Below are 14,505 nucleotides of genomic sequence, written 5' to 3'. Positions count from 1 at the left end.
AACAAAAACAAAACAAAAAAACCCTAAGAAAATAAAGAAATAAAGTGGCCAGAGCAGGAAGCTTTGATACCCTTTAGTCAAAGAAACAATACTTTGTGAAACATTGACAAGAAAAAGGGGTTTTGGCTAGGAGTAGTGCAATTAGAGCTACATCGTCCTCATTTTCCTTAACTAGATAGAAAGATAAGGGTTAGTTTAACAAGGTTTGTTGACAGATTCCTCTGGTGCCTCTCTGGGCTGATAAGAGTAGGTCTCCAGTAAAAGGAGAATTTATTTCCCACCTTTAGGCAGAAAAGGGAGAGCTTTTTCCATGTTTACTGCTTCTTAATTGCTTCCAGCTCAAAATAATTTCTAAGTCAAAGAGGCATATTTTTGGATGACAATCTGGTTTCCTTTATCGGTTAGCAAATGGAGCATTTCCCTAGTTGTGAAGGTCTTCATGTGATGCAAAGAGTCCAATTCCTGGACAGTCTAGTGCTGAATCGCCAATGGAAACAATCTGAGAGCCCTGGTCTGCACTAATATCATCTCCATGCCTCTGTTCTTAGCTCTCCCAAATTTATTCATACAGGTTTGATCACTAGGTTAGTAATGAAGGGCTCAGCAAGAGAATCCTGCCTTTTCCTTCTTGTGTATCTTTATAAAGTTCAGCCCTCCAAACAGCTGGTACTCAAACACATTTCTGACAGAATAGCTTATGGTGGATATTACACTTCTGATTGCGTGTGATGAGAAACTGCGTTGATCTCTTGGTGACATCTTCCAACCGGAAGCATGTATGTTCTTAATTTGCCAGGGATCCACGGAATTCCCGAAATTGTGTGAAAATTTTGGGGGTGTTTTCATTTTTCTGGAGATAGAGTCAGTAGCTTTTAATAGATTCTCAAGGAGGATAGTAAGGAAAATAAGGATAGTCCACACCATTATAATTAGTCTTGTAAAGAAAAATAAATAAATACAAAATCTAATAGGCCCTTAACTTATTAGCTGTGAGACCCATGGCAAGTCATGCGATCTAACATCTTACTTTCTTTTTTCTATAAAATGGGGATAATAATAGCAGCCATCTTAAATGGTATGTAAGGTAATTTGCTACTGAGGTCTATACAAAAGGGATAAAATACACTTTAAAATATCAAAGAATTAAAAAAATAGAAATGACTTCACTTAGAAAAGAGAACAGCTCAGAGAGAAGAGCTCTATTTTGGCAGCTCTTATTTTGGGAGGCATATGCCTCTTCGAGAAAGGGCTACGGAGTGGCTGAAAGTCAGGACGTGCTTTTAACAGAATCAAAGAATATGAAGACAAGGACAGGAATCAGTGTCAAACAGGTAGGGAAGCGATGATGCTCCAGTCTCTTTGCTTTGGGACCTTCAAGACCTACAACCTAATCATAAGTGTGAATCTAAGTAGGCAAAACCACTCAGGGTAAAGCTCAGTTTTGAAGCATATCAATACCTAAAACTAAAGTGAGTTGGGTTTGCAATTGGAAGGAAAAAAAAAAAAATTCTCTCCTATATCATCTTCTACTTCAGATTACTTCTGCAAAGTAGAAGTACAATGTCCAGTACGTAATCAAAAGTAGCCAGGTACACAGGATGACATAACAGCATGAGCAAAAACCGGGAGAAACAAGAAACAACAGAACAAACCCACTTGGGCTCAAGATATTGGAGTGAACAGAGACTATAAAATAACTATGCTAGCCATGCTTAAGACAGATTTTTAAAAATGTTGAGTTGTGATATATAACTGGAATTTATAAAAATTAGTGAAATGGAAATTTTAGAATTGAAAAAGTTATTCAGAATGGGCAGGCTTAACAGACTAAATGTAGTTAAAGAGATCGAACATTAAAACACAGACCAAAAGAAAATAACCAAAGTGAAGCAAGTAAAAATCAGAAGGTAACAGACATAGAAGATACAATGAGAAGATCTGATATACATGTAATGGGTGTGCCAGAAAAGAAGACGAAGTGAATGAGGGAAAAGCAATATTTACAGCAACAGTGGATGCAAAGTTTACAAAACCATTGAAACAAGTCCTTTACACCAAGCAGGATTTTTAAAAATTCACAAATAGCTGGATCATAGTAAAACTTCAGAAAACCAAAATCAAAGAGAAAACCTTAAAGGCAGCTGGAGAAAAAGACATGTTACTATTACCTACAAAGGAATAACAATTCAGAGTGACAGTTTACTCCTAAACAAATAAATAAATACATAGTAAACCAGAAGTAAATAAAATGGTAAATCTGAACACTATCTTAAACATGTAGAAAGTCAGAAGCAAATTAACATAGTAAATGGTAAATCAGACAATACCTTAACCTTGCTTACAAAAATATTACTGCCAACCATTCAAAACACAAACATCCTTCAGGAATGAAAGTAGGATGAAGACATTTTCAGACATAAAAAACAGAAAATTTCTCAGGAGCAGGGTCTCACTAAGAGAAACAGAAAAGGACTTTTTTCAGACAGTAGAAAAATGATTCCAGAAACAAACACAAAAATGGAAGAAGAAAGTACAAAACAACTGTAAACGTATGTGGAAATGTAACTGAATACAGACTTTTAAAAATAGTAGTAATTGGGGCACCTGGGTGGCTCAGTGGGTTAAGCATCAGACTCTTGATTGCCGCTCAGTTCATGACCTCAGGTTCATGAGTTCGAGCCCCACATAGGGCTCTGCACTGACAGCTTGCTTGCAGTTCTCTGGCTCCCTCACTCTCTGCCCATCCCATGCTCATGCTCTTTCTCTCTCCCTCAAAAGTAAATAAACATTAAAAAATAATAATAAAAATAGTAGTAGTAGTAATAAAAATAGTAGTAATTATATGTTCTAGTGTTAAAATATATAAGGAATTAAAATATATTAAAACAATAGCATATAAGTTGGGGGTCAGGGGATAAATGGAGTTAAAGTACCCTTTTGTTACTGTGTTATCTGGGAAAAGATTAAAAGTACCAATTTAAAAAAATAAAATAAAATGAAAGTACCAATGAACAATATACTTTGATAAATCAAGAATGCATTAAAATCTCCAGAGTAACCACTATAAGAATAGTGAAATGAATATAAAGCTTCTTCTAGCTAATAGAGGCTTAAAAATGTAATCATTAAAAAAAAAAAAAAATCCCATATCCTACCCAAAGGCAAGGAAGAAAAAATAGAGTAGAGAAAAAAAAAAAAAAAAAAAAAAGAAAGCACTTAATAAGATAGTAGAGTTAAACCCAAGTCACATGTACATTGACTAAATAATCCAATTAGGAGGCAAAAATTTTCAAGCAGGATTAGGGAAAAAAAATCAACTCTGTTATTTATAAAATGCACATCTAAAATATATACCACTGTATATCCTACAGACACTAAAATTATGGGAATATTATTCACAAATTTATGCCAACATATTTGAAAATCCTGATGAAAAAGATAAGTCCTAGAAATAGATTATAAAACTGACAATAAAAGAAAATTTTAAATTATTTGAATAGTTGTCATACCATTCAACAAACCCATGAATAAAAGTTCAAGGCTGGATTGCCTCACCAGAGAATGTTGCCAAACATGTCAAGATGAAATAATACTGCTATCACACAAACATCTGTAGAAAATTGAACAAAGTGAGCTCTCTCCAACTTATTTTTTTAAAGTAGTATAATGGTGATACCAAATTTGACAAGAATGTTATGAAAAAGAAAAATTACAGGCCAATACTACCAATTCATAAGGATACAAAATTCCTAAATAAAAGGTGAGCAAGTGACACTAATAAACACATAAAAAAGATAATATATCACAGCCAAGCTGGATTATTTTTATATATGCAAATTTGGTTAAGCACTTGGAAGTCAATTAATGTAAGTCACTACACTAACAGAATAAAAGAGAAAAATCATATGGTTGCCTCAACAGATGTAGGAAAGCATTTGAAAAAATTCATCATCCATATTTAGTTAAAAATTTTTGGCAAAAGAGAAATAAGAACTCCCTTAAAGTGAAAAAAAATTATCTACAAAACCACCATATGTTGAGTCTTTCTTTTGAGACCTGGAAAAAGAAGGGGACATGTACAATCAACACATTATTCAACACTATATAATTTGCCTGTACAAAAAAGGCTTAGAAAAAAATTGTAAAAGCATAAAAATTAGAAAAAAATAAAACTGTCAATATTCTTAGAGGATATGACTGTGTATGTGGAAAATGCAAAAGAATCTATAGATACATTACTATAATTCATTTCATAAGTTAGCTAAGTTCTGGATACAAGGTCAACATAAAACCACAACAACTATATTTCTAGAGGTCAACAAAAAAGAATTAGAAAATGAAATTTAAAATTTGTTTTTAATGTTTATTATTTATTTTTGAGAGAGACAGAGAGAGACAGAGAGAGACAGAGCACAAGTGGGGGATGGGCAGAGACAGAGGGAGGCACAGAATTCTAAGCAGACTCCAGGCTCCAAGTAAGTGGTCAGCACAGAGCCTGACGCAGGGCTGGAGCTCACAAACCATGAGATCCTGACCTGAGCCAAAGTTGGACACTTAACTGACTGAGTCACCCAGGCTCCCTTGAAAATGAAATTTTAAAAAGATACAATATACAATAGGTGAAAAAATATGAAATATCTACTAATAAATCTAATAAAGTATGTGTAATCCCTCTACACAGAAAACTATGAAACATCATTAAGAGAAATTTTAAAGGACCTAAATAAATAGAAGAACATACCATGTTCATGGACCAGAAGACTTGATATTATAAAGATATTAATTTTGCCCAAATTTATTGATAGACACAATGCAACTGCAATTGAAATCCCAACAGTTTAAATCTTTGTTGCTGTTGTTGTTTTGTTTTGGTGGAACTTTAATAAGTTGATTCTAAGATGTTGTGTAAATGCAAAAGACAAAGATAGTCAAGAAACTCTTAAAAAATAAAAGGAACAAGATAAGAGTACTTGATCAAATGAATATGAACTCTTATTATAAAACTAAAGTGTGGTACTGGTGCAAGAATATTCTAGTAGACAAAAAGAATAGACTAGAGTGCCCAAGCAAATCAATTGTCACATGTGTGAGCATTGAGTCATGACCAATGTCGCTTTACAGAGCAGTGGAAACAGAATAGACTTACCAATAAATCATGCTGGGGCAACTGGATGTCCATACACATTTAAAAAAAATAAACCTTGACCACTATCTCACACAATATGCAAAAATTAATTCCCAGTGAATCGTAAATATAAATGTAGGGGTTAGGGGCACCTGGGTGACTCACTCGGTTAAGCGCCCAACTTTGGCTCAAGTCATGACCTCATGGTTCACAAGTTAGAGCCCTAAGACCAGCTCTGTGCTGACAACTGACAGCTCAGAGCCTGGAGCCTGCTTCAGATTCTGTGTCCTCTCTCTCTGGCTCTCCCCCCACTCATGCGCGCACGTGCACACACGCGCAGGTCTCTCTCAAAAATAAATAAATGTCTTTCTCAAAAATAAATAAGTGTAAGAGTTAAAACTGAAAAGTTTCTAGAAGATAATACATTTATAACCTCAATCTGGAAAAAGACTTATTGAACAAGACATAATAAAACACTAACCATAAAGGAAATGGAACCTATAAAGAATTTGGATATTAAAATTAAGAACCTTTAATCATCCTTAAGAGAGTAAGCAGGCAAGCAACAAATGAAGATTCTGCCACATGGATAACCAACTATGAACTCATCTTCAGAATATATTTTTTAAAAATACCTACAATCAGTAGGAAAAAGACAAACAATCCAATTGAAAATTGGGCAAAAGACTTGAACAGGCATGTCACAGACTATTTCAAATGGCCAATTAATGCAAAAAGGTGCTCAACCTCATTAGTCACGAAAAAGTAAGTGGTATCACTACAAAACCACCAGAAAGGTAAAATTACAAAGACTCACAATGTTGGCAAGGATACGGAGCCAGGGAAATTCCCATATGCTGCTGGTGGGAGTATATTGGTACAACTACTTTGGAAAACAGTTTGGTATTATCCGCTAAAGTTAAAGATACACATAACCTATAAGTTAGCAATTACTCTCCTGTGGGCAGACCAAAGAGAAATGTATGCCCACAGGCATCAGAAACACCCACAGGAAAGATCAGAGCTACCTTACCTTCAATGCCCCAAAACAGATCATTCCAAGGTCCACCAACAACACAGTGGATAAATATGAACAAATGATTGCGGTATACTCATATAATAGTTTTCTGTATAGCACAGAAAGATAACACTACAGCCACAAGCAACAACATTTGTAAATATCACAAACACAATGCTGAACAAAGAATCCAGACACATGAATACACACTCTGATTATATTCATCCCTTGCTCAAAAAAACAGGCAAAACCAAAATATGTGTTTAAAGAGATATGTTCTTTACCCAAAAAAACAAAAAACAAAAAACTCTAAAGAAAAGCACTAAAGTGTTTACCACAAAACACAAGTATAGTGGGTTTTTGTTTTTTGTTTTTTTTCTCTTTAGGAGAGGGTGAGTAGTGAATGGGAGAGGGTTACAAGGAGGAGCTTCTGGCTCAATGTTCTATTTATTATCCTGGTATTAGTTGCAAGGTGTCACTTTGTGATAAATCATTGCACTCCGCATCTTTTATTTTGTGTACTTTTCTGTATACGTATGAAATCTCAGAGGAGGTTAAATAAATACACTGAATGCATCTACAATAAAAAAAACTTCTTTGCGGGCGCCTGGGTGGCTCAGTTGGTTAAGCATCCAACTTCGGCTCAGGTCATGATCTCGCGGTCCAGGAGTTCGAGCCCCGCATCAGGCTCTGTGCTGACAGAATCTGTTTCAGATTCTGTGTCTCCCTCTCTCTCTGACCCTCCCCCATTCATGCTGTCTCTCCCTGTCTCAAAAATAAATAAACGTTAAAAAAAAATTAAAAAAAAAAAAAAACTTCTTTGCCTGAGAACCTGTGTATATTGCCTGGAATTGGGAAGAAAATAGCTTAATTAAAAAAAAAAAAAGCAGAGCGCTGGATGACTCAGTTAAGTGTCTGACTCTTGATTTCAGCTCAGGTCATGATCTCACCGTCATGAGATCAAGCCCAGCAGCTGACAGCATGGAGCCTGCTTGGGATTCTTCTTTCCCGCTCTCTGCCCCTCCCCCACTGGTTCTCTCTCCCTCTCTCTCTCAAAATAAATAAGTAAACTTAAAAAAAAAAAAAAAGCAAGTGTCTTCACTATGACCCATTATTTTTTATAGCTTTTGCACTACTATCTTACCAAGGACTGTGGACCACTGAGCACTCCTGGCCATCTCCTACTGAGCAAGTTTCCCCCTCATCATCCTATGACCATCATCCATTTAAGGACTGGACAATGGTGCACTGGCCCAGATAATGCACACTATATAATGGTCCTGAGATCCTCCAGAAAATTTCCGATAATTGATGTCCAACACTTGGTCTTCCCTCCCTCCTCACAGGCTAATTTTTTTCTTTCTTCAGTTCTCAGCTCAAGTGTCACTTCTTCAGGGAAACTTGCCTTGCTCCCATTTGCATCCTCTTTTTCTGAGTGGAGTGACCAACATCATGCTCCTCTCCTTTCGATGTTAGTACTGGTCATTCTCAGTCTGCCCCCACCTCCCAGATCCATCCCTGGGAGGCTGATCCCTTGGGACTAGATCACCAGGACATCCTATCCACCTGGCTTCTCTTGGGTTCTACTGATGAAAGGCAATGGCAGGAGCTGGCAGGGTAAGAGGAGAGAAATCAGGCATGTCCTTTCCACTTCCTTTTTGCTGTGCTCTGTGTTTCTGGGGAGGCTGCGTCTCCAGAGGCCCAAAGCTCCTCCTGCCTGGCTCCAGCTCATAAGGCTTCCAGGAACCTCATTCCTGCCGCCTAGGATGGTAACACCCCCCCACCACTGTGTCTTTCACTGGTTCTGGTAACCCTGCCCCCACCTTTCTAAGTTGTCTTTTCAAGAAACTCTTCATCTGAACTAGGTTTGATTCTGTTTTCTGCTGGGACCCTGTGGATTGGCAATTTTATATGAATTATGATTATTTTATAAACACTTGTCTACTCCACAAGGCTGTGAGCTTCTTGACACTGGCACTTCAGGCACTACCAATAAATATTTGTTAAATGATTTAGTACGTTAATGAATGCATGAAGGAACTCACATTAGGATCCAAATATACTATACATAGTACAAGGATTTCTAAAATGTCCCTGCTACCTTTAATGTGGCACCAATCTATCAGAGCAGACATTTTTCCTATGTTAGTTGAAAAGAGCCTTAGTTGGCAGTAATATTTTTACCCATGATGATAATCTCAATTATTCTTGCAGTAAGTGCAATAATGACAATTTTCCAATTAAAAAGATGTAACTTTCTTTCTGAAGTGAGTTATCAATAATGAGATTCCAAGCGGGCTATGGTTACTTACAGCTCTAAGAGTCAGTAGGAACATAATAAAAATATTAACTAGGAAAAGAAGGTTCTGCGTCTCCGAATCTTTCATAATCTATTGCAAATGACTCTAGAAAATAAATACTACATAGTAGTTACACGGCGTAGGACAGTTAGCCTCAGGTAGGAAATGTTCTTTGTTAATATAATAAACGATCTACTTTATATTGTTGTTTTAGGTTTAAAAAAGGACAATCTGAGCTGATCCCAGTTTTAGATACGCAAGCTACATATTAGCGTATATAGTTAGACAACTTCTACAAAATGAACTGGAAAATTCTGATTCTAGGCCACTAATCAGAATTTCCAGAACAGGGTCTGGAGCTCTGCATATTGCCTTCTCTTTCATGGCAGAAAATGTATAGAAAAATCAGGTTAGCCATAGGCCATACCCTATACTAGCAAGATCCTTCAAACCAATATATGCCATAAAATGTGCCACTTGAATTTTAATCTTGAGAAAACCAGCCTGTAAACTACAATCTCAACTAAATACGTACCACATCGAGAATTTTTAGTTCATAGCACGGCATTTTGAAAGCCACAATTTAGCTAGCATGCAAACTCCCAGAGGGTGATAGATTTTGGATTCTGAAGAGGTCAAGGTTCATCTCTTTTCTGCAATCTCTTTCCTGGTTAAACCTCTCCCTTTTATTTCTCCAACTAACTTCTTCACTGTAAAAAGTATCCCAGTTCTCTTCGTTCTAATCACCATGGGGAGGGGAAGGTCCAATTTCTCCAGTATGGTATGAGTTCAAGATTATTGGTCACCTCCCAGCAAGCAAACTTGTGAGTTAATAACGAAGACCTTTCTAATAGGGCACTACTTGGGATATTGGTCTGATTTTATAGTCCCGAAATGATAAGGCATTAATAACACCTTGTGAGGGGGTTCGGGTAAGTGAGTTAAACTAGTTAAAATGCAGTTACAGCGCTAATTCGTTTCACAATCAGGTAACTTGCTTTCTTAGGTCTTATTAGGTGCAACAACAACAACAATATCCTTTTTCCTTATTCATTCTCTTCAGTCATAACTAATCTAGGAAATGACCACACCAGTCTCTTACTGATTGCTTCCCTGAAAACAAAAGAGCATTTTATACCTGATCCTGCCATGATCAGTAAAGAGAATGAAGTCAAAATGAACCATCTTTTGCCTCTCTTGCCCATATATAAAACGATAATTTTTAAGGAGGGTGGGGAGGTAGGAAGAAGTGCTGCATTTAATTCATAAGGGCTGCTCCCCCCACCCTCCCCCACCTCCAATCTCATCAACATCACCCACCTAGGGGGCACCCGGTACTCGAAGGGCCCCATAGCCTGACAGGGTCAGAGAAGAATCATCTCTTTCACAGACTGAAAAATCAGGACTCCTGAGGTCTTCCGCTCACCAAAGTGGGACGGGTCGCCCGGCCCCGGGGGACCGGGCGGCGTCCCGGGCGCCCGCAGCCTAGGGCCTCGGGCGGCGCCGCAGCGCTCCCGGCCCCTCCCGCAGGGACTGGCCGCCGGTCCTTACCCGCTAGTCCGCCGCCGCCGCCTCCATCGCCCGCGTGCCCCTTCCTCCGCTGCAGGATGAAGTAGGGGTTGGCCCTCTCCGTAATCCACAGCGCGTTGGCCAGCAGCACCTCTTCGGGGTTCACCCACATGTTCCCGGGCGCCGCGGGCGGACGCACAATGGGCCCGCGGGTCAGGTCCTGCACACACCGGCACGCAGAGGCGCGCACTCCCGGGCACACGCGCGCCCTCCCGCCCGCTAGGTGCGGCGGCGAAGAGCGACTTCACCAGGCGGCGGTCCGCGGAGGCCGGGCCACAACAAAGCCCCCGCGGGCGGCCGGGGAGGACGGCGAGGACGCGGGTGCGGCGAGCAGCATCCTCCCCGCGGCGGCGCCGCCCCCCGCGAGCCCGCGGCCGCAGACGCCCAGGCCCGCCGCCCCGCAGCCCGGATCCGGCCCACGGCGGCGCGAGGAGCGGGAGGAGGAGGAGGAAGAGGAGCGGAAGGAGGAGGAAGTGGTGGCGCTCAGTCCCGGGATCCGGATCGGCGGCGGCGAGCAGGGCTGCGGGAGCCTGCAGCCGACACGGCCCCGCGGCGAGCGCCGAGCTGGGCTGGGGCGCGGCTGCTACAGCAGCACCTAGCCGAGCTCCAGATCTCCTCAGTCTCTAGCCGCTCCGCGCCCTCGAGGTCACCGCGCGGTAACGCTCCGCGTCGGGGCCACTCGCACCTGCGGCGAAGCCCCACTTGCAGCTGGAAGGACGCTCCGGACACTGCGAATGAATGACGCCAGCGCGGCTCACTTAGAGCGGGCCCGAGTGACACCAGTTTCCGCGGACGCGGGTCCTCCGCGGGCTCCGAGCGCTGAGCCCGGCTGCTGTGGCGGGCTTTGGGGGAACCTTCTGGGGACCGTGGGCCAAGCGCTCGGCCCCACGCCCATCTCAGCGGGGAGGACGCTGCCAGCCTCCGTGTGTGTGTGTGTGTGTGTGTGTGTGTGTGTGTGTGTGTGTGCGCGCGCTGTATGTTTATGGTTGACGCTCTGTGGGCTAGCGCCACCCCTCTTCCCAGGAAATAAGTGTTTCAAGGTTCCAGACTTGGAGCTAGATACCGGGTCGGAAGTGGACGCAGCCAATGGTTGTCCGTGTTTTTGTTTCCTGCATCCCAGGGCAAGTCATGCGCTAAACTTGTCACCGCCTGTAACCCCTCCCCCTCCCCATTGCATTGTAATTAAAGTGGCCCAGCTAAGTGCATTACATCACTTCTTTCCTTGACCTGTGGGGCATGAGCAGTAGCGAAGTTGGAAGCAGCCCAAGAGCTTAGGCCAACTAATTCACACTACAGCCGTTCCTATTTCAGGCATTTGGAGCTCCGAGGACCAGGAATGCCAGAATTCACGGATATATTCACATTTAATAGATGGAATAAAAATAAATTTTTTTTAATCATTGAATTCAGAGACACAACAAAGACCAGCTTAACCGACTGAGCCACCCAGACGCCCCCCGCACCCCCAACAAAGACAGGCTTTATCGCTAGATGGTTTTTGCATTCCCCCAATACTTCAAGACCTGTGATCACAGCCCATCTACCTATATATCTGGTGACCTTTTTTCACTCTTTTTTACACCTAGGAGATCTGCAGATAGCTAGTTTAGCAAAAAGAGGCTCTACTTCCTAGATGATGGGAATTTACCAAAGCTCTGCTTTGTTGTGGAAGTTGGACAGTCCTAGACTTATTCTTTTCCAAGTGAGCAAAGCATTCAGATAAGACTTTCTTGTGTGGACTTGAGCTTTTTTGCTTATGTAGCTGTCGTCTGTACTGCTGAATTCCTTCAAATGGCAAAGTGAATGTATCCCAGCCATTTTAACACAGGCTGCCTCTGTGCTGTTGGTTTCCTCCCCAGTGAACTCTGATGGAATGGAAGTGTCTCTTTACCTTATCACATCGCCTGATCTTCTGCCTCTTCAGGAAACATACCAGATCTCTAGGTATTTGTGGAAACTTCACATATTTAACAGAGACTCGAAAATCTCACTTGGCATCTTTGGCCGTAGCACAGCGCCTTTACTAGTAGAATCAATTGCAAGTCAAACACAATAAACATTAAGATTGCAAATCATACATATGCAAAAGTTTAACTAATAATATATTTATATAACTTCTAATGTTTTGAAGTGCTTCCATAAAAATTCCTTCATTTTGTGTAATTAGCATTTTTTTTAAATTTTTTTTTTCAACGTTTATTTATTTTTGGGACAGAGAGAGACAGAGCATGAACGGGGGAGGGGCAGAGAGAGAGGGAGACACAGAATCGGAAACAGGCTCCAGGCTCTGAGCCATAAGCCCAGAGCCTGACGCGGGGCTCGAACTCACGGACCGCAAGATCATCGTGATGTGACCTGGCTGAAGTCGGACGCTCAACCGACTGCGCCACCTAGGCGCCCCTAATTCGCATTTTTTAAAAGTCTAAGTGCCTTCATATTGTCTTTTAGAATGTCATCATCATACTGCTCAAAGTTGTGACTTGATAGCTCTACCCTAACCCTAACCCTAGCTTAGCATTCTGTATTGATAGGTACCAAAGTGCTATTTACTTATGATTCATGGGTTCATTCACTCACTCATTCATTCAACATGTAGTTATTGAATGCCTACTATACTGTAGGCCCTGGGGATAAGAAGTGAACAAACCATATAAAAAATCCTTGCCTTCATGAAGATTAAATGTAAAATTAACAATAAAAACCAAAACAAATTTACAAAAACTTGTTTTGAGAGCAAGATTCGACACCAAAAGGAGAAAAAAATTTAAGTCCTTAACTATTTTCTAGTTTCTTGTAAGAGTTAGAGCACATTCTTGGGGCACCTGGGTGGCTCAGTCCATTAAGCATCCGACTTCGACTCAGGTCATGATCTCATGGCTCATGAGTTTGAGCCCTACCTACATCGGGCTCTGTGCTGACAGCTCCGAGCCTGGAGCCTGCTTCAGATTCTGTTTCCATCTTTCTCTGCTCCTCCCTCACTCATTCTCTCTCTCTCTCTCTCTCAAATATAAATAAACACTTAAAAAATTGAAAAAAAAAAGAGAGCACATTCTTTCCAGGAAATCAGGGTTTCTATTATTATAATGAATTGTGATAACCTGTAGTAGCAGGCATTGCAAAGAATCAGGGAAGCTACAAAGAGTTTATGGCAGTTCACTCATCTCATACTGCCAACTGCTCACTTGCTAAAGTGTAGCTTTGTTTAAAAAAAAAAAAAAAAAGACAATCAAATATACCAGAACTAAAAATAACACAAAGAGAATCTAATTAATCCAATCACTTCCTCAGTGAAGTGGGTATTTTTAACATTCAATTCATTCTCATTGGTTTTAAGTCCAAGGATTGTCTCAAACCACTTAAGGAAGAAAAGCATTCAACAGATGCCTAGGTAAGGTAGGGGTAAATGGTACCACAGTCTTTGTGTCTCACTTAGATCTCCCACTCTCCCCTTCCCCACTTGGAAAAGTCAACCCAGATAAGGTTCTATGCCCCCCACCCCTTGGAGCAATCAATGAGTTTACTGCTTAGTGGGTAGATCTGATTGAAACAAAATTGTGAGGGTAGTAAATTTGTCTTTGGAACTTCTTACCCCCTCATTCCTACACTGTTTCCACATTTTCTGCTTTTCATCTTCACAGTGGTGTATTTTCCCCCCGTCCTCGCCCCTCCAAATAAATGCTTCATTTTGCCTTCTAGGGATTTGCACCACCCTTGGAAATACTGTAGAGTCTTGGGCACTGTATTTCTGCCCACACCCTCTCACCTCCCAATTCTAGCAGCCCCAAGAGTGAGCAAGTCAGTAATAAATTTGGTTCAGTTTCTGCAGAGAGAATTCACCCAGGGGAGTAAGAAAGTGCCAACTACTCCCCTAGTCTCCTAGCTAAAAGTAACATGTTAACAGGAACCATTTTTTAAGTGCCCGTACTTTCCTTATCCAACCTGGAAGGGCAGGATCTGCAGTAGGGTATTTGGAATTTCTAGTGTCCAGGGAGGTAGAAAGAAGGGTTACTGGTTGGGTTAAAGAAGGGTAATCATTGCTTCAAAGATCCAAGACTTTACAGTAGCTTTGATATCTGAAGAGACCTTCACACTGGATCTGAGCTGCTAATCCAGCTGGAAAAACTAGATCAACCAGTCACCTGGATGTCTAGTCTGCAAGTAATAGAGCTAATTGATGATACAGAAGCCACAGTTGGGTTCTTTCAACTTTAAGTGGCTGAACATAGCCAAGACCATCCTTATATATGCTGCACATTGAGGAGAAAGATCCTTCAAAATACCTCGAATCTGTAATAGAACTACCCTGCCTCCATTTAGTGGATCGGCCCACCTTTTGAATTCTGAAATGCTCTGTAAATCAATTATGAATAAAACATCATTTCTTTCCATGTGGCCCGATGACCTCTGTCAAATGTATCAGTGTTCCTGGAATGAAGAAAGGGAAGAAGACAGGAAGTCTCCAGGGGAGAAAAAAATGAAGCAAGGTGTCACAG

At 41.0% G+C, this 14,505-nt stretch overlaps 1 protein-coding gene and 1 non-coding gene across 2 annotated transcripts in view; one reads left to right on the top strand and one right to left on the bottom strand.

The window, feature by feature from the left end:
* The window catches only part of TBC1D9 (TBC1 domain family member 9), a 115,015-nt gene extending 103,904 nt beyond the window's left edge, over positions 1 to 11,111 (bottom strand). Inside the window, exon 1 of the mRNA XM_025921459.2 lies at positions 9,995 to 11,111. Coding sequence (XP_025777244.1) covers positions 9,995 to 10,124 — 130 coding nt within the window. The 5' untranslated portion in view covers positions 10,125 to 11,111. The remainder of the gene's footprint in view (positions 1 to 9,994) is intronic.
* On the top strand, positions 9,520 to 9,590 carry LOC147581742 (small nucleolar RNA SNORD36). The gene has a single exon (XR_015250678.1). It is a non-coding gene; the product is annotated as a small nucleolar RNA SNORD36 (small nucleolar RNA).
* Positions 11,112 to 14,505: the final 3,394 nt, after the last annotated feature.

The sequence above is a fragment of the Puma concolor genome, chromosome B1, assembly GCF_028749965.1.
Source record: "Puma concolor isolate L17-30 chromosome B1, mPumCon1.1.hap2, whole genome shotgun sequence".
Classification (NCBI taxonomy): domain Eukaryota; kingdom Metazoa; phylum Chordata; class Mammalia; order Carnivora; family Felidae; genus Puma; species Puma concolor.
The sequence above is the reverse complement of the archived record's forward strand: the minus strand, read 5'-3'. Positions and strand labels throughout refer to the sequence as shown.